The sequence below is a fragment of the Manis pentadactyla genome, chromosome 6 (assembly GCF_030020395.1).
Source record: "Manis pentadactyla isolate mManPen7 chromosome 6, mManPen7.hap1, whole genome shotgun sequence".
Lineage (NCBI taxonomy): Eukaryota > Metazoa > Chordata > Mammalia > Pholidota > Manidae > Manis > Manis pentadactyla.
The window spans coordinates 113762701-113789382 of NC_080024.1; the positions used below are offsets into that span (position 1 = coordinate 113762701).

Consider the following 26682-nt stretch of genomic DNA (forward strand, 5'->3'; position numbering starts at 1 on the left):
ATATATATATATTCTAAATGTGTGGTTCCTAACTGTTCCCTGTCAACTCTAACAGTGTATTCCAGGCTCCCTGACTACCTTAATCAGAATTTCATACAGTGGGCTTCTACATACAATTTCATTTATCAGGAGTTTTCTATGGATGAAAAGAGATTTGAAACTAAATGCTATTTCAATATATTAAAACTTGATTACAATAGGCTGGATTTAGAGGAAGAAGTATAGTCAAATTAAGAACACCAGAAGTTTTGGAGTGATAAAAAAGGTTTTAAGAATTGCAAAACACTCAGTAAGCAAAATATCAGCTGCTTGTATTCTCTTTTTCTTTTTCTTTCTGTCAAATCTCATTTTATTTTTCCAAGAAGAAAATTACAAGAAAATGGAATCTTGAAAAGATATAGTTAAAAGGGCAACTTCCAGGCTCTGTGATAGGGTTATTATGGGTTCACCTCAAACTAAACGTCTTTGGCATCTGCAATCTGAAATAATTGCCTTCATTATTAAGGCAGTGACCTTGGGGAGAATAGAAAGATTTCAATGATCAGAGACCTAATTATAGTTAGTATAACTCCTTTATAGATACAGTAGTGCATTTTAGAAAGCAAATGTACTTCCACAAAAGCTGGAAACAAACCAGATACTGGAGAAAGATTTAACTGTTTATTATTCACGTATATAAGGGTTTTATTTGCCTTTTCTAAATTTGAGGAATTCAGTACACTTTGATTGCAAGAGTCAATATAACACTTTTATGTATAATAGCTTTGAAAGGGAAACTTTCTGCCAACCTTTAAACACTATCATAGTTGTCTTTTGACTCTGTTTTTTGATAGTTATTTTTCAGTGATTGGTAAGTCCCAGTGTGTATTTTCCAACTCCATCTTCTTTAATATTTCCTGAGTGTCCATCATTATAGACCTTTGGTTCCTAGCACTTGGAGACTTGGAAGAAATCCTAAATTAATGCAGTTTAACATGTTGCAGATGAAATAACAAAAGCACAGGTTATGGCTTTACATAACATTGTGGTGTGATTTAAAATAGTTTGGGAGGCCACCCAGCCTCCACGGGACCAGCGGCCTGCTCCTCTCCTCTCCCGTCCCTCGTGTCGCGCTGCTGCGGGGAGTGGGCTAGCATTGCCACCTCCAGCCACTCCCGATGAAGCAGCTTCCGCCACAGCCACTTCCGAAGATGGGGTCTTCTACGACCCCGAGCACCCGACCCCCGAAAGAAAATGAGGCAAAGATTGAAAATGTGCAGAAAACAGGTTTCATCAAAGGACCAGTGTTCAAAGGTGTTGCTTCTAGTCAGTTTTTGCCCGAAGGCACCAAGACAAAAGTTAATTTGGAGGAACAGGGACGACAGAAGGTGTCATTCAGTTTCAGTCTTACCAAGAAAACTTTGCAGAACAGGTTTCTGACAGCACTTGGCGATGACAAGCAAAATGATCCTCCAAACTCCACAGCTGTACTTCAAGTAGACTTGACTCCTAAAATTAAAATGGACATTGGAGATACCTTATCTACTACAGAAGAATCTTCCCCACCAAAATCAAGAGTACAGTTGGGCAAAATTCATTTTAAGAAGCATTTCCTTCATGTAACATTCAGGCATTGCTGACTACTACCACAACAGTGGCATCTTCACCTTCTTGCATAATACCATTACCAGCAGTCATAGCAGAATCAACAACTGTAGACTCGCCACCCTCATCTCCACCTCCACTACCTCCTCCTCCCCAAGCCACAACATCCTCACCACCAGCAGCAGTAACAGAGCCAGTGGCCTTGCCATACATTCCAGTAACGGTTCTGATGACAGCACCAGGAGATGTAGCAGTTAGAAACCTGAAAGAACCACTGGTTAAAATTGTATCAGAATCTTCCCAAGTTTACACTAAACAGGACACAGTATCTAATAGTTCAGAAGAACACATAACTCAAAAGTTGAATGAGCAAGCAAATATTTCCTCACAAAATAGAAGAGTCCCAGATTGGGAAGGAAGAAGAAATTCCAGATTGTTGTAGGAGTAATTTGGGCTCTAAAAAAACAGGTTGTAAGAAAAAGTCCTCACAATCTGAAGGCACCTTTCTTGGTTCAGAATCTGATGAAGATTCTCTACGGACTTCCTCAAGTCAAAGATCACATGATTTAAAATTTTCAAGCCTTGAAAAGGAAAGAGATTCAAAAAAGAGCTTAGCACCATTAAAAAGTGAGGATTTAGGAAAATCGTCACGATCTAAAATAGGGATGATAAATATTTTAGCTACTCAAAACTTGAAAGAGATACTCAGTATATATCTTCTCGATGTAAATCAGAGAGAGAGTGAAGGCGGAGTAGATCTCGTTCTAGTTCTGACAGAGGCTCTAGAAGTAGTTTATCCTATTTCTGGACAGAACTATTCCATTATTATGACTCTGAACACCGTTACCATAGGAGTTCCCCTTATCGAGAGAGGGCACGCTATTCTCGGCCATATACAGATAACAGGGCATGGGAGAGTTCTGACTCAGAAGATGAGGATAAGAAGACATACTCGAGGCGCACCTCAACTCATCGCCATCCTATTCTGAATCTGATCGGGACTACAAAACTGAGTCCTCTTACTTAGAGATGGAGAAAACGCAACAATTCTTCAAAACTAGACAGAGAATCCAAAAGGAGTTCAGAAAGTGAAGCAATGAAAAGATGTTGTTCTCCCCATAATGAACTGGGATTCGGACGGGGCTCATCATATTCCAAGCATGAGAATATGCTTCCTGTTACAAATCTGCCACTTCAAAACCAATACCCAAATGTGATAAATTTAAAAATTCTTTGTGTTGTACAGAATTAAATGAGGAAATCAAACACTCTCATTCTTTTAGCTTACAGACTCCTTGTTCAACAGGTAGTGAATTAAGAATAAGGAAAATTCCTGAAAGAGAAAACACTGGGTCTGCATCTCCATTAAATCGATTAAATGATTCACCTACTTTAAAAAAGTTAGATGAGTCACCTATTTTAAAGTCTGAATTTGTAGAACATGATAGGCATGATAATATTAAGGAATTCGACTCTTTATCTAAAATGAAGAATGAACAATTAAGAAGTTATTGTCCCATAGAATTAAATATAAATGGATCACCTGGGGCAGAATCTGATTTGGCAACATTTTGCACTTCTAAAACTGACACTGTTTTGATGTCTTCTGATGATAGTGTGACTGGATCTGCGGTATCTTGTTTGGTGAAAGCATGCATGCTTTCATCAAATGGATTTCAGAATATTAATAGATGTAAAGAAAAAGACTTGGATGATACTAGCATGCAGCATAATAAATCAGAAAGCCCATTTAGAGAAACAGAACCTCTGGTGTCATCACACCAAAATAAACTCATGTCTTTGCCAGTTATGACTGTAGATTATTCAAAAACAATTGATAAAGAATCAGTTGACAAGAGAGTTTCTTGCTGTGAAACCAAAGATTCAGATACATACTTTACTTCAAGTGACAACAATTCTCCTTTGTGTCATTTCAAAGCTGAAAATATTGAGCCTTCAGTTACAAAGATTTCTGCAAATAGCTTTATGACTGTACATTTGAAATCAAAAACAGTTACATGTGATAATAGGAATGTGACAGATCACTCAAACTTCACGTGTGAAGAATATAAGCAGAGTGTCAGTAGTGCTAGTTCAACTTGTATTAATCATTTTGGTCATTTATATCAACCTGTAGGGAGTTCAGGTATTGCTTCATCCCTTCAGAGCCTTTCACCAGGAGTAAAACTGGACAGTTTAAATCTCTTGAAGTGTGGAGAGAGCATATCTCCAGTTCAGGATCCTATTTAGAAGAGTAAAAGCACAGCATTTTTAAAGCATGGAGAGAAAGAAACAGTAGTAGAAGTAGGTAGTGGCCTTCCTGATTCAGGAAGGGGATTTGCTTCCTGGGAAGGCAGGCATAAGAGTGGGCTATCTGGAAAATGTGTGCAAGCGGCTCAAGAAGAAGGGAGTTCCAGAGTGCCTGATAAAAGAGTTATGCAGATGTGAACTATGACCTTCCAGGTCATCCAAATTCTCAGGAAACAATGGGAGCCAACACGGTTTCTAGGTAACAAGGAGAGCTGCCAGTTCATTCTTCAGATGATTCTGAAGATGTCCCAAACAAATCTCGGCATCAGACCATGTTCCCTTATAGGCCAGAGTGTAGACAGGGAAAAACAGAGTTGAGTTTTTCTTCGTCTTGTGAAATCTCCTGTGTAGATGGCTTCCATTCATTGGAAAAGTTCAGTAACCTGGGGTGGGACTTCTCTCAACAAGAAAAGCGTACTACCACATAAAATCCTGACAGCAGTTATGGAGCCTATGGTGGGCAAAAGTATGAGCCAAGTACAGACCAATATGGTGGGACTCGTAATTATTGGCAAGGCAATGGCTACTGGGATCCAAAATCAGCAGGTAGACCACCTGGAACTGTGGTTGCATATGATCAAATTTAGGGACAAGTACCTGATTCCTTAACAGATGATTGTGAAGAGGAAGAGAATTGGGATCGCCGAGGAGCTCACTTTTCAGGCCAGCCCAGTAAATTTTTCCTATCCTTTCAGAAGGATAAGGGGTCGATGCAAGCACCTGAAATAAGCAGCAATTCCATTAAGGACTCTTTAGCTGTAAATGAAAAGAAAGATCTTTCAAGAAACTTAGAAAAAACTGATATGAAAGATAGAGGGCCTCTTAAAAAAAGGAGGCAGGAATTGGAGAGTGATTCTGAAATTGATGGTGAGCTTCAGGACAGAAAGAAAGAAACAGTGGAGTTAGAGCAGGGAGAGACAGCAGTAACCCCAGGCACAACACTGGTTGGGCCTTCCTGTGTCATGGAGGACTTCAGGGACCCACAGCGGTGGAAGGAATGTGCCAAACACAGGAAGATGCCTTGTTACTTTGATCTGATTGAAGAAAATGTTTATTTAACCAAAAGAAAGAATAATAAATTTCATCGAGATATTAAGCAAATGCAGTGTGAGTGTACACCTCTTTCTAAAGATGAAATAGCTCAAGGTGAAATAGCGTGTGGGTAAGATTGTCTTAATCACCTCCTCATGATGAATGTTCTTCTCGGTGTCCAAATGGAGATTATTGTTCCAATAGACGGTTCCAGAGAAAACAGCATGCGGAAGTGGAAGTCGTCCTCACAGAAGAGAAAGGCTGGGGCTTGAGAGCTACCAAAGACCTCCCTTCGAACACCTTTGTCCTGGAATATTGTGGTGATGTGCTTGATCATAAAGAGTTTAAAGCCCAGGTAAAAGAGTATGCATGAAACAAAAATATCCACTACTATTTCATGGCCCTGAAGAATGATGAGATAATAGATGCCACTCAGAAAGGAAATTGCTCTCGGTTCATGAACCACAGCTGTGAACCGAACTGTGAGACTCAGAAATGGATTGTGAATGGACAACTGAGGGTTGGGTTTTTTAACACCAAACTGGTTCCCTCAGGCTCAGAGTTAACATTTGACTATCAATAACAAATATATGGAAAAGAAGCTCAGAAATGTTTCTGTGGGTCAGCTAATTGCCGGGGTTACCTGGGAGGAGAGAACAGAGTCGGTATGAGAGCAGCAAGAGGAAAAATGAAGAAGGAACGATCTCGTAAGAAGGAACGATCTCGTAAGAAGGATTCAGGGGATGCAGAGCTGGAAGCTCTGATGGACAATGGGGAAGGCCTGTCTGATAAAAACCAGGTGCTCAGCTTATCCCTGCTAATGGTTAGAATTGAAACGTTGGAGCAGAAACTTACCTGTCTCAAGCTCATACAGAACACACACTCACAGTCTTGCCTGAAGTCTTTTCTGGAACGTTATGAGCTGTCTTTGTTGTGGATCTGGATGGCAGAACTAGGCGATGGCCAGGAAAGCAACCAGAAGCTTCAAGAAGAGATTATAAAGACTTTGGAACACTTACCCATTCCTACAAAATATATGTTGGAGGAAAGCAAAGTACGTCCAATTATTCAACGTTGGTCTCAGACCAAGACTGCCATCCCTCAGTTGAGTGAAGGAAGTGGGTATTCTAGTGAGAATTCATCACGTGCTCATACAGCACTCAACACACCCGATCCTTCCACCAAGCTGAGCACAGAAGCTGACACAGACACCCCCAAGAAGCTCATGTTTTGTAGACTTAAAATTGTTAGTGAAAATAGCATGGACAGTGCAATCTCTGATGCTACCAGTGAGCTAGAAAGCAATGATGGCAAAGAGGACCTTGAACAGTTAGGAAACATCCCCATGGAAGAAAAGGAAGAGTTACAGTCACAACTGTTACTTACACAGCAACTGCCTGAATCTAAAGTTGACAGTGAAATCACTGTGGAGGCCAGTAAGCTATCCACATCTGAACCAGAGGCTGACACTGAAATAGAGCCTAAAGAGAGCAATGGCACACACAGGGCATAAATATGCAAAGATGTAAAAAGCTAACCTTTTCAAACAATAAGGCTTCTCTCTCACTTACCAACTTTACATTTCCCTGTTTGGCCCCGGGAGATGACTGGTTAGCCAGAGACGGGTAAGATTCCTCAAGGGAGGAACAACCTAAGACAGGCACAGTCGCAGGGGTGCCATCAGGTGAGAAATTGGGGATCAACAGAGGTGAGGCTTAGAACCTTACCCCCCCTGTTCTAAGAGAAATCTTCTGCATTCGTGGATGTTTTATTGCCCTTGTCTAGCTTGGATTAACACATAGTCTACAGGCACACACCTGATCATCTACATTTGCTCTCTTACAACACTAAACTATGTTTTCTACCTTTATCTTGTATCTACCTACCACTTCAGCATTTTATTAAAAATAATAACAATATAGAGAGAAATGTGGTATCCACATATAAATCAAGTACAAAAATCAAATGAGTATTCATATTTGAACTGACTGTTTATAGTTCATAATGCATGAGCAAAACCGAAAGTTTCTGTGATGACTGCCCTTGTAATGTTCACCATGTAACTTATTCACTATGTAAGAATTTGTTCTCCATGTAAGAACTTGTTCGTTATGCTTCAGAAGATTGGAAACTGATGAAAATTAGGCTTGGGGTGGATTAATGATTGTGCATTGAGCATTGACTGCCCTATACAGAATTTTATTTTTGTTAACAACCATTTGATCAATAAATATGAGAGATGCCCTCAAAAAAAAAAAGAGAGCAATGGCACAAAACTAGAAGAACCTATTGCTGAGGAAACACCATCCCAAGATAAAGAGGAGGGTGTACCTGGTGTGGAAAGTGAGAGGAGCCAGGAACAGCCAGATAAAAGAGTAGATATAAGTGATTTGGCCACCAAGCTCCTAGACAGTTTTAAAGACCTACAGGAGGTATATCAAATTCCAAAGAAAAGTCGAACTGTAAAGGAGAATACTGTAACTGAAAGAGGAAGGGATGCTGTTGGATTCAGAGATCAAACAGCTGCCCCAAAGACTGCTAACAGGTCAAGAGCGAGAGATCCAGAGAAGCAAACTCAAAATAAAGAGAAAAGGAAATGAAGGAGCTTCCTCTCACCACCTTCTGCCTATGAGCGGGCAAAGAAATGGCTGGATGGCACATATGACACACTAACTTCTAAAAAGAAAGTACGAATTAAAGACTGCAATAAACTTTCTACGGATGAGTGTCGGAAATTGTTTGAGCAAGAGGTGGCTCAGCGGGAGGCTCAGAAACAACAGCAGCAGATGCAGAACCTAGGAATGACGTGTCCATTGCCCTATGACTCTCTTGGCTACAATGCCCCTCATCATCCCTTTGCTGGCTACCCACCAGGTTATCCCATGCAGGCCTATGTGGATCCCAGCATCCCTAATGCTGGAAAGGTGCTCCTCCCCACACCTAGCATGGACCCCGTGTGTTCTCCTGCTCCTTATGATCATTCTCAGCCCTTAGTAGGACATTCTTCAGAATCCCTTGCTGCCTCTCCAGCTGTGCCAGTGGTGCTACATGTGACAGCCCCCATGGAAGTTTCCAGTTCACAGTATGTGGCCCAGAGTGATGGTGTGGTACACCAAGACTCCAGCATTGCCGTCTTGCCAGTGCCAGTCCCAGGCTCAGTCCAGGGATACAGTTACAGTGTTTGGGATTCAAACCAACAGTCTGTCAGTGTACAACAGCAGTACTCTCCTGCACAGTCTCAAGCAACCATATATTATCAAGGACAGACCTGTCCAACTGTCTGTGGTGTGACATCACCCTATTCACAGACAACTCCACCAATTGTACAGAGTTATGCCTAGCCAAGTCTTCAATACATCCAGGGACAACAGATTTTCACAGCTCACCCACAAGGAGTAATGGTACAGCCAACGGTGGCTGTGACTACGATAGATGCACTGGGGCATCCTGAGCCCTTACAGCCACCTGAGATGGTTGTGACAAATTATCTTCTGGATCCCCCACCTCCTCCCAAACCAAACACCATTGTCTTACCTCCCAACTGGAAGACAGCCTGAGATGCAGAAGAGATTTATTACTATCCTGTGATCACAAGCCAGACTCACTGGGATCCTCCTACTTGGGAAAGCCCACGAGATGACGCCAGCCTTGAGCGTGAAGCTGAGGTGCACCTGGGAACCCCAACATATGATGAAAACCCTATGAGGACCTCAAAAAAGCCTAAGACAGCAGAAGCAGACACTTCCAGTGAGCTGGCCAAGAAAAGCAAAGAAGTATTCAGAAAAGAGATGTCCCAGTTCATCGTCCAGTGCCTGAACCCTTATTGGAAACCTGAGTGCAAAGTAGGAGGAATTACCACAACTGAAGACTTCAGACACCTCACTCGAAAGCTGACTCCCGGCATTATGAATAAGGAGCTGAAGTACTGTAGGAACCCAGAGGACCTAGAGTGCAATGAGGATGTGAAACTCAAAACCAAGGAGTACATTAAGAAGTATATGCAGAAGTTTGGGGCTGTTTACAAACCCTAAGAGGCCACTGACTTAGAGTGACTTACAGGGCCAGGGTAGGAGGATGGGTGAACAAGGGGGAGAGACTCTGGGGAGAAGTCCTGTGGGTCCTCTCTGCCCCACCCCACGGTGAGGGCTGTGCTGCTGATGACACATCACCCTGGGGAATTCAAACCTGCAGATTTCAACTGAAAGCCACAAAAATAAGCTCCATCTACAAGTGATCCCTGGTCGCGAGTTGTTGAGGTATCGTTGTTAGAGGCCAGCAGAGGCGAGGGCTTATGGAAGACCCTTTTCTCTAAGACCTGTGCCAGGCCTGACCCCACTCTCAAACCTGGGTCTCCTTGGCAGTGCTGTCAGCACACAGATCCATGCGCATCCCTCCCCATGACCTCTTACCCTGATGATCTGTATTATATTTTAATGTATATTAATTGTGAATATATTGAAAATAATTTGTTTTTTCCTGGTTTTTGTGGGGGTTTTTTTTTGCTTTTAGCTTCTCCGTGCTCGGATCTCAGGAAAACTTTGTAAAGACAGTTGAAGTTTTCCTGCAAGGTTTAATTTGTTATCATGTAAATGTTCCAAAGCAGGCTGCCTTGTGGTTTCAGCCAGCCTTGTGCTATGTTGATAATACTCATTTACTGCTTAAAATCACTTTAGTTTATTCAATTTTCACCGAACATTTTATGTAAAAAATAAAATCAATTAAAGAAAAATAATGGTTTAATAGCAAAGTTATGCAGTTTTTAAAATCTATTTTAAAACTTATATTTGTAAAGGATCATGTTTATCATTTCTAATCATTTATTAAATAATTTTGCCTTCTGGGTCATATACTCCATAACTGGGCAGTGAGAATATTCAACAATTTCTTAATTTGTAAGGTTAATTTCAAAAGAAAAGAAAAAGACATCTAAACCAACAGATAAACTATAATAAGATCCTTTTTGGAACCTCGATGTGATCATTAATGAATTTATGATTTAATCTGCCTCTGTCTTCTTACCTGTCTTGACCAAAAATTCGTTTCTCCTCTCACAGGTTTTTGAAACTGGATAAAGTAATGTGCATAAACTCTTGCAACTAAATTACAGTGTATTAAAGATCTGAATGTATGATGAGTAACATTTTAGAAAAAATTTAGTAGCGTGTCTTAGTTGTTGAGTTTTGCATGACTTGCTGCACTTGTAATGTTATAGAGGTTGCCTCATGGTTTTCTGCCGAATATGAAACTTGAAGTTGTTGGTAAATGAAACCCCAGGTTAATTCGTGTTGCTACTATTAAAGATGCTGATGACCAAAGAATAAAGGTACATGTTTTAGATTAGTACATTGTTATGCTGGCATTTTCACAGATGCTTCCTGCGAGACTGGCTACAGAGGCTGATGTTTGGCACAGTAGAAGAATAAAAACTTTGACTTCATTTCTAGTCACATGTCTTTGGGTAGAGAGCTTTCTAACGGATGTCTATGTGAAATGGGAAATCTATAGGTTAGACATGACTAATTTTGAGAGGGATTCTAATAAATTCCTGTTTGGATTTGCTGTTAAGACTTGATAATTTCTTAAAGCTTCTTTTTGTTGGTATTATCAGATTTTTCTGGAAATTGTTGTCATTGAACACCTTAAATATTAACAATTAAGTATTTGTTTCCTACTCTTATTTGTCATAGTAAGAGAAAATAGAAATAACACTCAGTGACTGTAACTAAAAACAAAAGGTTAGATTTTGAAGTAAAGGTTTGACTAACAGATTTCTATGTAGTCCTCATTGTAATGTCTGCTTTTTAAAAAATATACACACCTTCAAAATGTAATTTTCCTAAAATGCAAGGTTTTCATTTTTTCTTATAAAGAAAGCTGAAAGATGTGGGATTGAAAAAATCTTCCATAGCATACGATAGTTCAGAAATTATTTTGCACCTAAGCACACTTTATTTTCATAATAATAAAAAGATTGAAGTCAACAGATTTTAATAGGCACTATTAAGCAAGATGTGTTTAAGTTGAAAACATAGTTTGATATAATTTAAAAGATATCTTATTTACTATATGCCTAATTTGAGAAAAAAATATCTAATTCATCTATCTCATTGAGAATAATCAGGACATATATTTTAGTAAAATGTAAAGATGAGTATTTGAGTTGGTCATAAATTATCAAGTCATAGATTCACAATATTGTTTATTCTTCTGATGACAAAAACAATAACTACTGAACACTAATCAGAAATAATACGTTGGAGGTATTTTCTGCCATATACCTTGTCAGTGTTTTATTTTTAATTTAATTTTAAGCATATTTCTTACATTTTTGTTTATTTGTGGCTTTTTATGGCACTCAGAGAATGACTTTGAGTATCATAATTAATTCATAAATTCAGTAATATTTTGTCATTGAAAATGACCAGGATTTTTCTCTGACTTCTTAACTTTCATTATAAAGCTATTGCATTATAGGAAAAGCTAAACATTAATAGTATATCAAAGCTTATTTATATTTGTAATATTATTTTCTTGTGTTTCTAATATACATACTTTAGTACCCAGTTGAACACATTTGCCATCTTATTATATGATTGCATTAGATTAGCACCTTACCTTAAAGTATCATTTGAAAAACTTCAGCTTCAAAAGTGAATTTAGTATATTTCCTATTTACCATCTCAGCATTGATCTTTCTAAATCTCCAAGAATTTAGCTGATCCTTCCAAAGAAATATTTCATGTACATTCTCATTTTTCTTTCTTTCATGTTAATTACCATGTCCTTTATTAGAGGAAAAATAGTTGAAGAGTATCTGGTACTTCTGGCAGGGTTAGAGCAAACAAGTAAGTGTTACCTTTGTGGTTGTGGACATAATGGAAATCCCTTTAGGATTTTAGGGCTAAGTTAAGATATATTTATGCAAGTAACACTCTCTACTCGAAAAATGATGCTATATAAAATGTGAAATGAATTGCTTCCACATACCATTCAGTATGTCAGTCTTGGAATGAACATAAATGTCTTAGGGCTTGTGGAGTGCTTTTGGTCCCATGAATACCCTCGGACTTCTTGCAACCCATTCCTGGGATGGACCATCCATTCTGCACCCTCCCCTAGTCAGTCCTGCAGTTGGATAAATGCTTGTCCCGCTCCATGACGTAGAGGGGAAAAGTTGTCTGTGGGCTGGCAATTTTCTGAACAGAAACAAGATTCAGAAGTATGGCTTAAAAATTCCATTCATCAAGGAAGAAAAGGAATTGGTCTTCAAAAATGAGTGTCAGTTTTTTTCTCTGAATTTTTGTTTAAGGAAGTTGAAGATAGTGAATAGGGTCATCTTTTTTTCAGATGAGAAAGCAATTGATCTCCTCTTCATTCAGTATATTCCTGTATTCCTTAATTAATGTGCTGATCATATTCTATAATTTTTCTCTTTCCAAGTCAGCATCCTTCAAAGATTATTTTTATTGCTGGCATCAGCACATAGTAGATTCTTAATATATGTGTGCCTCTGTGAGGGAGTGAGTGGAGGGATGAATGGCATTGCATGTACTTTGGCATCCTATTATTTGTGTGAAATGATTGTTAGTCCAAAAGTACTCTTCATTTATTCTTCATTTCTCTTCAAATTATTCTTCCATCGAAAATCTAATTCAGCATCATGTGCTGTCAAGTCCCATGGGATAAACTGATCTGGGTTTGGATTCCAGCTCTGACTCTTATTTAACTGTGTTATTAACTTGGTTATGGAACTTATTTGAACTTGCCTTGTCTGTAAAGTGATGTGGTTAATGATGCCTACCTCATGAGGTTGTTGTGAAGATTCAGTGAGTAATGTATGTTAACTAACTGACCTGTGCCTGGCTCTTTCTATCACTTACTAATTATTCGTCATTAGTCAGTGCAAATGCCCTGTGCTGCTCTCCCGAGATGCGTCATTTTCTGTTAGTGAAGGGGCCTCATGGAAGTAACTGTCATCAGTAGATGGACATGGAACAAGCCCATACTCCTTGTGAACAAAACAGGGGTTTGATTGGAATTCTGCAGAGGAATGCTAAGGTGAGCATATGTGCTTGTACTGCATGCCTCTGTTGGAATGTTGAGAGTAGAGTCAGCCTGTCGAATAAGAATGATATTAGTAACGATAGTAATGACCACGATAGCACTTAGTTTTTATCAGACACTTTTCTAAGGCCTTTATATGTACTAGTGTATCCTCACCACAACCATGTGACATAAGGTACTCTCATTATACCCATTTCAGAGATGAGGAAACTAAGTCCTAGAGAGGTTAAGTAATACCAAGGTCATAAGGTGGTATATGGGGAAACCAGGTTTTATACCCCAGCTTTCACAGAGGTTTTCAACTTGAGAGCTTATAGTCTTCCTACTCCTTCTACTCTTACATTCTACTAGTTGTTACAAACATTCCACTTCATAGTGGGAGAGCAGTGGTCTAGGATGGAAAGTAGGGCTCACTTGTAACCCCACACTACTTTGCCTTTTGTGCTGAGTCTGTTCCCTATCCTGCCTGGTGTTGGCATTCCCTGGCACAGCATGGCAGATCCTGTGAAGATTGACTTTTTTCCTATCACTCCCCCAAAAAGGTAGTCGCCCTTATGTGCTTGATTAATTCTATTTTTAAAACAGCTTTCTTGAGATATAATTTACACACCATAAAATTAATTGGTTTTGAGTATATTCCCAGAATTGTGCACCAATCACCACTAAGTTTAGAACATTTTCATTCCCCACAAAAAAAAAGCTTATACCCATTAGCAATCACTCTTCATTCCACCTCTCCCTCCACACCTGTGGTTCACTTATCTATTTTGTGTCTCTGTGGATTTACCTGTTCTGAACATTTCATTTTCAGGGAATCATATATGAAATCATATCATATGTGACCTTTTCTATCTGGTTTCTGTCACTTAGCATGATGTTTACAAGGTTCCTCCATGTTGTACCATGTGTCAGTGCTCATTCTTTTTTATTTCTGAATCATAATCCCTCATATGGATATACCACATTTTGTTTACTCATTCATCCTTGAAAGACCCTTGAGGTGCTTTCAGGCTGTTTTGAATAATGCTGCTGTCTCACCCGAGGGGGACTGCCCCTGGGCAAATTCACTCTGGATTCCGTGAGACCAAGTAACAACAATGGAACCTTAGGGGTAAAAGGGTTTATACCAAGCTTTATCATCACAGTGGAAGGTGAGTGCTGGAATCATGTCTGCCTCTGGGGCAGTCTGCATGCAGCAAGCCCATCTCCATCTCTGCCTCTGGGGAGACCACTGGGCAGAGCTCTTTATATAATAGCACCAACAATAATGGCTCATTGCCAACAGGTGTGTGAGCATTAGTCTAGCAATAAGTCAATTAATCATCAAGTAGTTTAGTGTCAGGTGAGGATCCTGGCCATAGAAACTTCCATTCTCCCTACAGCTGCTAGGAACATTTGTGTATGTTTTTGTATGGACAGATGTTCACATTTTTCTTGAGTATGTATCTATAGTAGAATTGCTGGGTCATATGGTAACTCTTTGTTTAGCATTACCAGACTGTTTTCCAAATTGGCAGTGCCATTTTACACTTCCACCAGTGGTACATGAAGGTCCCAATTTCTTCACATCCTTAGTGACATTTGATGTTGTCTTTGTTTGCTTCTTTTTAAATTTAAATTTTATTAATTTATGAATTTATAAATTAAATTAATTTTTATTATTTTTTAACTTTTAGCTATCCTTATGTGTTTAGATGTAAAGACTCTGAATTATTATAGTTTCATGTGACCACTGGTAATACCTGGTCTAATAGCAGTGCAATTCAGTGATCATTGCTGAGTTGTTGCAGTAGTAGAAGCAGCAACAATAGTGGATGTGGTGGTGTCAGTCTCAGAAGTTACAAAAGTAGTAAGAGCAAGAAGACCCAATTATGGAATGTGGACTTTGTTCCAGATATTTACTAATTATGTCATATATTACATCTTTATCTTAACAACTTTTAAATTTATTTTTTATTGAGATCTAACAGACATATGACATTATATAGTTTCAGGTATACAGCATAATGGTTTGATACTTTTATATACTGCAAAAATGATCACCACAATAGTTTACACAACAACTCTGGCATGGAGAATTTAAGTACTTTGACCAAGGTTTCACAACCAGCAGTGAAGAACTGGATTTAAGCTCAGATGTTTCTAACTCCAAAGCCAGTGCTCTCTCATTTTAGAAGTTACCCTGTAGCTGTGCTAAGCTGTTGGAATTAGAGACTGTGAATTGTCAACATTGCGGATGGGGTAGCGCTGGCCTGACCCATGATATTCTACCTTCTTGTTCTCATAAGTCTGCTGGTACTAGTCAGTCCAGATATTCAGATATCACTCTGAAAATAGTAATTTGGTCATGTATGGTTTGTTGGTAGGTGAGTTGTGAGGATTTCCTCACCATGGCAGAGTTTTAAGATGCTATTTTCCATTGTGTTGATTACCGTGTTTATTAATTACTATGGTTACTCTCTAATAAATATTTATGAAGGACTAAATGTGTACCTTGTTCAATTTATAGCCAGCTATTATGTTTAATAATTATTCTTTTGTTTGGTGGCACAGTGTAGTCTGTTGTATGTAAAAACCCATTACTATCACTTTATCAGGAAATGCACATTAAATTACAATACACGAATGGATACTTTTAGGATGTTTAGCCTTTATTTGGAAAAAATATGTATTATTCTGCAAATAAATGTGAAGGGAGTACTTAAAACAGAATGATATTTGATAACTATTTGTTCTGTATGAACTGCAGCTAAGCTGTGAAATGAATTATAAATGAATTCCAAATACATGCTTTAGGAAGTTCTCATGAATCATTAATAAATTGAGTCTCTTCAGCAAGTCTTTTCATATTTAATGCATTAACTGGATGTATTTGTGGCATTTTTAAATGAAATACGAGCATCATGACCAAGAGAAATTATTATGGTAAGTTGTCTACTTGTATGACTAGAAACTTATTTTGAATTTTAGGTTAGACCAGTTAAGTTCAAAGCTTTGGTTTGAAGAAATCTGCCATGGACTAGTGCAAAGCAAAAGTCCAAATACAAGTCAGTGAATGTTCATTTTAATTAAGGGTTGCCTGTGCGTCCAGAAAGTTGCTTGACCCCATGAGTCCTAGTTTAATTATCTGTCAAAAAGGGATCAGAATCTGGAATACATCATCTAACTTGCCAATGTTTCTAGCTGGGATGCATTTTTAAAGTGGTTTTGAAACAGGATAGAACAAGATACATTAAAAATGTCTTTTGAGCTATACTTCTAATTAATGGACAAAACAGTGGCACAGTTAAAGATGACTGTCTTCATTTGAGTAGTAGACTGGGACGTTTTTAAAGATATAATAACCAATTAATGAAAAGATAATTTTTAGAGTAGGTGAAACTATAAGTTAATGTCAACCAAGATTTTCAGAAAATTTGCAGCAGGTAGAATGCTTTACCTGGTATGGGGAGCTAGCGTAATTACAGTAACAAATAGCAGTGATGGTCACCGATACTCAAGTCAAATGTGGTGCCCACGTTTTGCATTTTCTTACTCTCTTAATCCACACAGCAACCCTGAAAAGTAGAAGACACAGGTGAAGAAATAAGTGCAGACAACTTAAGCAACTTGCCTCAGGTCACACAGCTCTTCCGTGGTAGAGCTAGGCGGGAATGGGGCTCTCTTCTGCAGCCTGAGCTCTTAACACACAGGGCAGTATCTTTTTCTCAAAAGCTTAGGATATTTCAGCATTTGTGGACTATGTGGTTTCTGCAGCAGCTGTTTGACTCTGTAGTTTAGTCCAAAAGCAGCCACAAAAAACATGTAAACAGATGAGTGTGGCTGTATTCCTATGAAACTTGTATTTGTGGACACTGGAATTTAATTCCATATAATTTTCACATGAAAATTTTCTTGAAATGTTCTTCTTTTTATTTTTTTTCAGCCATTTGTTTTCATATACACAGAAACATTTTAGCTTGTGGGATGCACAAAAACAGGTGGTTTAGCCCTATTTAGCCTGTAGGGTATAATTTGCCAACTCCTGCTTTAATGGATACTCTATACTGACAGATTATGAGATGAACTTAGTAAGGTACTACCTTTAGTGTAAGCAGTTTTGAATTTGTGCCTTATTTTCAAATATTTGATTTTTGACCCAAAGTACATTTATATATTATTTTCAATCTAGTTCTAGAAATTCAGTTGGATGAGGTAGGTGATATGAGATGTACCATGTAATCAACAGCTTCTGGACTTCATAGTTGTCTTGCCAATGGGTTTCAGCCCCGGGCAAGTTCTCTATGGATTCAATGATAATGAAGAATGACAATGGAACATTCTTGGGGTGAAAGGGTTTATTACCTGGCTTGTTCTCCTGGCCATAGGTCGAGCAGGAGAATTAGATCTGCATCCAACAGTCTACAGATCCGTAATCCTCCTTCATCTCTGCCTCCACCCAGAACATTGAGCAGAGCACTGTATATAGTGACTCAGTCAATAAAAGCTTATTGCCTAGGGGTGTGGAAGCAGCAGCCTGGAAGCAGGCCAGTTACATCATCAAGTAGTTCAGGTTCAGGTGAGGATCCTTCACTTTATCCACACTCTACCCCTCAAGGATTCTCACCTTACAATCTACACATTCCCAGTCGTCTTCAGTGGTCCCTGTGTGAGAAAGCTGGAGCATTGTAACCAGATTCCACAGCAGCAACAGAGGATAACAACAACATAGAGATGATAACAAAATTAAGATACAACAAAATTTTGTTACAGGTACCAAAAATTATAATAATCTTCAAGCCTGGAGAGGTTCTTTCAGCTATATTTAAAACCAATTCTACTCAAATGAGTTCATGACTCAAAATCAGTAGTGGTATGGATAGGGAGCTCCATGCACCCCAGTGAGTAGCAGCTTTTTTGGTAGGGGTGTGCCCAATTCGCAAAGACTTTAAGGGCAATAAGACACAAGTTTTAATGACAACAACATAGGCACATATTATCCATCAGGTAGGATATGTGCAAGAGAGTGTGACAGGACTGTAGCAGAAAGGTGGTTCCATCCAGGTCTACTATACCATACCTGTACCTCTCTCCCTTTGGGGGTTACTGAGGAGTCTATAATGGTGCTACTGGACATGCATGCACTGGCCATAATGATGAAACAAAACTCCCCGGTAAGATGCTCCTACCTCTGGCCATCAGGTATACTACTGTGATCTTTAGGGGCCACTCTGCTGTTACTCCAGAAATACAGGAGGCCAGCTTCCAGGGCTTGTCTCCAAGGTGCCAGGAGGGCCAGTCATTGTTGGCCCAGGTGTCAAAATGTCCAAGGCCACATCCACTCAATGGAGTCTCCAGGGTTTAGTGCAGTTGGTGCTGGCAACAAGATATTCTTGTGGCCAAAGCTCTCCTTCAACCATTCTTCCTTTGTTTGTACTTGCAGTTGTATAGGGGAGGCAGCAATATGCATTAGCATGTCTAGGGGGTTCAGGGCTCTCTTTTGGGGTTTCTTGCTCAAATGCCAAAGCACTGTCCATAGTGGATTGACAGTCCCCCTGCAGACTGTTGGTGTCTGACTTCAGTCCAGATTTTAACAAACCATTGTACCTCTCTATCATACCTGCCATGGTAGGATTGTATGGCACATGAAACTTCCATTTGATTCCCAATTGCTGCACCCATTCTGGTAGTGCATTTCCAGCAAACTGGGTGCCTTGATCACTCTCAATTACCCGTGGTCAGCCATAGGCTGCAAAGAGATTCTCCAGGCCTCTTTTGGTCATCTATTGGTCTGTACAACATGTAGGAAAAACAATCAGAAGTCCAGTAGCTGTGTCCACATAAGTCATGGCATATTGGTACCTTTCTGACAAGGGCAGAGGCCCAATATAGTCTGTCTGCCACCTGACGAGGGGTATCAGCCCCTTCCTTAGCTATTGTCCCATGTAGCTGTGGGGACTCAGTGTAAGTCCCTCTTAGAACATATGATGCACTCCTGCCAGGCTCGGCTGACTTCTTCAAAGGTCACAGGCAAGCCCCACCAATGGGCTACACCCCACATTGTCTTTTGCCCTGCATGCAACAAATGCTGATGTAAACTTTGGGCTCCATCAGAGGCAGGCTTTCCTTTTAGTCAACATACCTGGGCCAATTCATCTGCTTCATCATTTCCTGGGGATGCCCGTGGTAAATGACCTCAGTGGCACATGATATACTCTAACTGTATTAGTCTGACCATGTGCCCATAAGTCTTGCCATAATTTTGGCCCCCAAAGAGGTCTGTGACCAACCAACTAGTTGGCATGGTACCATGTTGGTAGCCACAGGGTCAAGTCCCAATAGACAGCCCAGCTGTCAGTGTGACAGCTATTGGGGAGGGCTCCTGGGTGATCACAAGCCACACTGCCTGCAATTCTGCCCATTGACTGCTCTTCCCCTCACCACTTTCCACCCATATTGCCTCAGTCTTAGGATGGAAAGCTACTGCCCTCCATTTGGGGGCTTCCCATGGCTGGAGCCATCTCTGTACCATGCATCTTTGGGTATAGAAACTCTTAGCTTCAATAAGAACTGTGCTACTAATGGTTCTAAAGTAAATTCTTCCTCCTTTTCACTAGTATATGTCACTGGCCCCAATAAGCGCTGGAGTTCTTCACTCAGGGGGCTACTAGAGAGGGCACTACGCTGCTGTAGGTAAGCACCCCACTTGGCCAGTTGTAGGCATTTGTCCCACACCAATGGTCACAGACTTTTTTGTCCAGTCTCATACCCACCTCATTATGGGACAGGTGGTTATTACCTTTACTGGGGCCATTCCAGTGATGGGTTCTGTAGCCAGCAAGGCATGATAGATGGGAACCAGTTGTTTTTCTGTCAATGTATATCATTCCTCTCCCCCTTTCCAGAATTGTGACCAGAATCCAACGGGTTGGCGTGTCTGTTCAAGCCACTGCCAGAGACCCCAGCCATAACTACCTCCAGTCACATGAACATATATCTCATAGGGCCTTGGTAGGTCTAGCACACTGAAGGCCTGCACATCCTTGACTGCCTGTTTTGGTGTAGTAAAGGCAGATACAAGTCTCATCCCACTACCACCTGATACCCTTTCATACCAACCAGCATAAGGGCTTCAGAATTTGTGCCAGGTGTGGGATAAACACTCTCCAGTAGCCTAGAAGACCCAGAAACTCCTGTAGCAATGCTACAGTTGTAGGGGTAGGAAAGGCCTGGACTTTATCTATAACTGCTTATAGTATAACTTTGGTCTTACCTGACCAGATGACCCCAAGAATTTGACTGACAAATCAGGTGCCTGAACCTTGGTGCTGTTCACAGCTCATTCTTTTTCCTATCGATGTTGCAGCAGTCTAGGCGCTACACCTTCTAGATCTCAAAGAGAATCAGACGTAAGAATGACATCATCAATATAATGGTACAGCTACACTGTTGCCAGTTTCTCCCATGCTGCCAAGTCCTGGGCTACAAGTCCGTGACAGATGGTGAGGCTGTGGATGTACCCCTGTGGAAGGACAGTGAAAGTCCATTGCTATCCTTCCCATGTGAAGGCAAACTGTTCCTGACTTTCCTGCTCAATGTCAATGGAAAAGAAGGCATTAGCAAGATCTACCACATAATGGAATGTTCCTAGTTCATGACTGAGGATACACATCAGGTCTGCAATAGAGGGGATGGCAGCATGCATAGAAGGTATGACTTCATTCAGTTCTCTGTAATCTACTGTTATATGCCAGGAGCCTTTCGGCTTCTGTACTGGCCATACTGGGGAATTGAAAGGACTATGGATGTGCTTTATAATACCACATTTCCCAGTTCCTGGAGGATTTCTCCAATTCTTTTATGCCCTCCAGGCAATTTTTATTGTTTGCTATTAGTCACCCTCCGAGGCAAAGGCAAAGCTGTGGGCAGATGCCTAGCATGACCTTCACAACTGCCATCAACACACGTATCTTCAGTCTGAACTCTCCTGAAGTAGTCTGCAACCATAGTATATCAATTCCCAAAGTATAATCTCCCCACAGGGATGGGAGAGATATATACAGTATGTCCTTTGGGGGTAGACACCCTATTCCCAAAGGAATCTGGTCTTGTTTCACCCTGATAGGCTTACACCCATATCCATCTATGATAGTGGAGATCATGGGAAACCGCTCAGTTTATGGTCCAGGGTTGCCATAAATCAGGGAACATTCAGCTGCTGTGTCTACCAGAGACAGGTCACATTGTATGTTCACTGGGGAACAATGGATATATATTTCAACATGTGGCCTCTGGTCCAGCCCTGGTCCCTCAGGGCAGGTACCTCAACTTTCCCCTCAATCAAACCATGCTCCCCAATCATCTTCCTCTGTGGGCTCAAGTGAGGCTGGCTCATCCTCCAGCAGGAAGACTTGCAAACGCACAGGCTTCGACTTGAGATTCTGTCTCTGGCCTCTGCCGCTTTGTTCCAAAGGCTGGAACTGCTGCTCTGGTTTCAGTTGTTACCACATCTCCAATACGATTCTCTTTGACTTCCCATCTAATTTCCTTCAATTTGCTACTGCCCATATTAAATCAACTCACATCTGGGTCCTCATAACCTTCATGGGGCCCTTTAAATTCTTCCTCTGAGTAGCAGACCTTACTTCATTTCATTATTTATTCCTGAGTTGCAGACCCTATTTCTCTCATTGCTTTAGGCTCTCCTAAGTCTTCTAGTGTGTGGGTAACCTCATTTATGGACTTCCCTAAGTGAGGGACAAGAATGGCCTCTAGAGACACAAAGAGGGATGTTGGAGCCCTTTGAAGCACAGCATATCTCATCCCTGCAGTAAAAGGTTCCTCATCTGGGCCATAATTCTCTGTACTATAGATGGCACTTCTTATGCCTATCTCCCATAACACCTGTTGGAACTCAGCATACATCTGCTGTCTAGCAGGGGAGGATGGTAAATCACCCTGATTGGGCCACATAGCATGAAGTGCAGCCATAAGCCAATCAAGGAGGGAGTGATTTCCTGGGGTCTGTTGTACATTTTGTAATCTCTGCCTTAAGGCAGGATGTACTGTCAGGGACGCCAGCTTTCCTGTCTCTGATACAGACAGAACAATTCCATCCTCCCCTAAATCCCACAGATGCAGAAGCCAATCTTATATTGACTCTGAGGGCTTCTGCCTAAACCAGGAGCCCAAATCCACCAGCTCAGCCTGAGTATAGGTGCGGAGCATAGAGTGCTCCACGATCTGGGGAGGGGGCTGCTCCTCTCCTTGGGGAACCCTTGGTTGCTGTGTGTTTATTTTCTTTACAACCACTGAGCATGCTTTCAACAGAGGAGGGGTCAGTGCCCCTGGCACCACACCTTCATCCTTCCCCAGCTCCTCCATTTCTGAGATTGATGGCATCTTTCTTTTCACTCCCCTGAGTGCCTCCTCTGCTACATCCTTTACATTTTCTACAGTGACTCGCAGCAATGCTAGCTCAGTCCTCAGCAGCTCTCTTACCTTCAATGCCTTGCAGCTGGCATTCTCATGCCGCCTCTTCCTGTGCTTCCCTCAGGAGTATGTCCTTTTCCTCCATGGCCTTTGTCTCCTTCAGAGCACCTGGCAGCACTGCTGTCTCAATTTGTAAGGAATCTTTTACCTCCTCCACCAGACCTTGCAGCTCACTTTCCCACACTCCCTCTTGTGGTTTTTGCAGGGATCTGTCCTTTTCTTTCATGGCCATTACCTCTTCCACAGTACCTCATAGTGATGACATTTCAGTCACCAACAAATTTTTTACTTCCTCGGTAGCACTTCACAGCGAGCGTTCTTGTGCTGCCTCCTCTCGTATCAATGTCATTTCATTCTTCAATGAATCCACAGCATTTTACAGCTCGTGTTCTCATACTGCCATTTCTTTTGTCTCTTTCAGGAGCATGTTCTTCTCATCTTTAACTTTTTTTAAACTGTGAGAAGCAGCTAGCCCACAGTTCCTGCTGCCTCACAGGCACTCTGTTTATCAAAGGACCTACTTACTATACCAAGGGCCACCCCTGCTACATCAGGTGTCACCTCCACCTGCCTCCAATCTTGGGGTGGGGCCCACTCCTCTAGGAGGCAAGCCACCTCAGACCACATGCCCATTGAGGGAAAATCGACTGTCTCCCATTCATAGGGGCAGCCCGCTGAAGCACCCCTCCCATAAGGAAAGCCTGTTCTTTTCCTTGGTCCACAGTGAATCCTGCTGATGTTACCAATTGTCTTACCAGTGGGTTTCAGCCCCAGACAAGTTCACTATGTATTTAGTGAGACCGAGGACCGACAAGAAATATTCTTGGGGTGACAGAGTTTATTACCCAGCTTGTTCTCTGAGTGATAGGTCAAGCACTAGAATTATGTCTGCATCCAGCAGTCTGCAGGTCTGTAATCCTCCTTTGTCTCTGCCTCCACCCAGACCACTGAGCAGAGCTCTTTATATAGGGACTCAGTCAATAGTAGCCTATTGCCTAGAGGTGTATAAGCAGCAGCCTAACAACAAGCCAGTTTCATCGTCAAGTAGTTTAGGTTCAGGTGAGGATCCTGGCCATAGAAACGTTCACTTTATCCACAGTAGTACTGTATTTTCCTAGTACAGTTGATTATCTTCCAGTCATTTGATTTTTCATGTAAATGTAGTCAAGTCCTCAAAATGATGTGTGATATTTCACAGGGTCAGCTTCTGTGCCACTAGAATTGCATTCTCCAGGAACTGTACCTTTACCATTTTCATTAAGTTCAGTATACCCAGAACAGAAACCTATGCCCAACAGCGCAGCAGTGAAGAAAGGCCTTGGTGAGGAATGGGCTGTCCCACCCCAGAACCACTGCTGGCACTCCTGAGGTAATCCTCACTCTGCCTCCATCTTTCCAGCCTGACCTGCAGGATCTGGTGAGATCCTGACATGTGATTATTTGGCTAGAGGCATCTGCGTAGTCACAAGCCAGTCAGAATAGAAATACAACATTTCAGTTTTCTATGCAGACCATAGTCTGTATAGAAACTTTTTAAATAAAATATTATGATGATGAAGCATTAGGTATTCCTAACCCTTTTTTTAGGGTTATGCATTTTTCCTGAGGGTCAGAGGAATGCTATAGATTGCTCTGCTGCAAAATGCACATGCATATGGATACAAATACTGGACTATATTTGTGTTTCAAGGGTTCATGGACTTTACAGTAAGTTCTTATTTTAGAATAACAATTCTTAAGGTAATGAAAGGCTCCCCATTTTCTCTATCCTGCCACTACATTCAGAGCTTTATATTTATTCAAAATGTGTGAGCCCTCTCATTTGCTGTGGTACTGAAGCTTCTAATTTCCCAGGCCTTCAGCCGTAACATGCAGTGGACGCACTGTCTTCCTTAAGAGCAAACGAGAGAGTCTGTTGACTTTGTCAGCTTTGCAGGAGTCATACATTCTCTGCTGTTGTCCCATACAGAAGTGTGCTCTTTATGACCAGCTGCATTTATGACTTTCCAAATGCCCCTCTAATACTGATATTTAGCTAATTATGCTGAACATCATCTCTTTTCCTCACACCCTGCTTGTAAGGAACTCTATTTTTACCACTGAAAGAATATCTATCAAAAATAAATAAGTGAACAAAAACAGTGCAAAATAAACTGACTGGAGAAGATGGTGAATTCATTTTCCCCATTGTTCCAAAAGTTGTGTCATTTCTTGTGATACAAGGAAGAATGATGAAGTCAGGGAAAGGAGAATCTACTATGAGAAGGGAATGAGTAGATTCTTACACCAGATTAATTTATTTCCAAAATGTAGTTGTACTGTTTTCCATTTCTGCTGTAACACTGTCTTGCCAACGGGTTTCAGCCCCAGGCAAGTTTGCTATGCATTCAATGTGACCAAAGAAATTGACAGCAAAACGTTCTTTGGGGTGAAAGGGTTTATTACCCGCCTTGTTCTCCCTGCGGTAGGTCGAGCACTAGCGTCTCTGCCTCCGCCCAGAGCACTGGGCCGAGCTCTCTATATAGCACAATAGTAGCTTATTGCCTGAAGGTGTGGAAGAGGTAGCCTAGCAACAGGCCAGTTTCATCATCAGGTGGTTTACGTTCAGTGAGAATCCTGGCCATAGGAACCTCAACGTCCCCACAAACACATTATTACAAATTTGGTGGTTTAAAAAACCACAAATACATTGTTGGGTTTCTCTAGGTCAGAAGTGCCACTGGTTTTGTGGCGCTGCATTTCTTTGGAAGCTCTGAGAAGCCTTTCCTTTGCCCTTTCCAGCTTCTAGAAGCTTCTTCTGTTTCTTGCCTCATGGTTTGTTTCTCCATATCCAAAGCCAGCAGGCGACATCTTCAAACCTCCTTCCAACATTCTGGCCTCTGACTAATAAGGACCCTGGTGGCTGGCATGAGCCCACTGGATAACCCAGGACCATCTTCCCCATCTAAGATCCTGAATTGAGTCACACCTGCAAGTTCCTCTTGCCATATAAGGTGACATCATCACAGGTTCAGGAGTTAGGATTTGGGCATCTTTGGGAACCAGTATTCTGCTTACTGCAGTGGCATTAGGTACAGTTCAGATACTCATAGTGAGGTCTTCTATGGAATCGCCAGCTCTTGTTTTCTGCGCACCCCTAAGATAGAAGAGACCATTCTAGGAGCTGCAGCCCCTAGGGTGAGGTTAAGACTTGGAATCTGCCCTTGCAGTCTAGTTGTGAAAATAGGTTAAATCATGGTTCAATAGATAGTATATGGAACAAACCATCAAGTACTGTAACAGTTCATTACAAATTCAGTGATCATTGTGAGCAAAGATGCTGAGGGGCAGATGGCTCCTCAAGAACAGTTTTTCTTCTCTTAATAAAACTATATAACATGCCCTGTTTTGTTTGCATTTCCAAACACCAAATGCCTTTATTTACTATCTTGTAGAGACAAAGAGGACTTCAAATTTAATCTGTGTGTATGTATGCACACAGATAGATAGGTATATACACATGGATATTTTTCTTTTTTAATTGAAAGCCCCTAGGACAGGTGGGCTTTGTGTTTGGACCCGTGAGTAGAGGAGTCACGGGAAGTTACATGGCTGTAGTCGGGCTCCGCTGTGGGAAACAGGGACTGGGTCTGCAGCTCAGGTAGTTGCTGGGGATTATCTTTTCCTGCTGTTCCATTTTAGGGGCTTATTCCCAGCACCTACTATCCCAGGACTCCATCCAGGGGTGTATGTTTGTCCTTATTCCCTTGGCTGAACCTGCACTAGGCTGTGGAAGCAGTAGGACCGGGCCACATTCATGCAGACTGTGTACCCCTAATCCAAGGGTCACTGTTGGTGGAAAAAGAAGGGGTTTGTAGATCTTATAAAATCAGGGGATGGATTTGTGGAGATGAATCAAGGTTGAACTGAAATTGGGGCCAGAAGTGCAGGTAGGATGATGGCCTCAGTGAACAGGGTGATGATCTCTTAGGCAGGCCAGGCACAGCTGAAAGTATTCAGACAAGATGCCACCTCCTGGCTTCAGGATGAGCTGGCTGTAACAAAGGACAGGTGAGGGTTTTCTACAGCAGCAGAAGAATGCAGACTCACCATCACCTGGGAACATGCTAGAAATGGAGAATCGTGGGTCTCATCCCAGACCTGCTGAGTCAGAATCCGCATGTTTTATTCTCAAACACAAAAAAGGAATACTTGTTACCTAGAAAAAGGTGGTCTGCTTAT

General features: G+C 41.2%; 1 protein-coding gene and 1 pseudogene across 1 annotated transcript in view; both read left to right on the forward strand.

Moving 5' to 3' along the window:
• L3MBTL4 (L3MBTL histone methyl-lysine binding protein 4) overlaps window positions 1-26682 on the forward strand; it is a 503654-nt gene that overhangs the window by 188163 nt on the left and 288809 nt on the right. The window contains 1 exon segment of the mRNA XM_057504056.1: window positions 10139-10249. Coding sequence (XP_057360039.1) covers window positions 10139-10249 — 111 coding nt within the window.
• On the forward strand, window positions 1158-10643 carry LOC118922692 (histone-lysine N-methyltransferase SETD2-like; annotated as a pseudogene).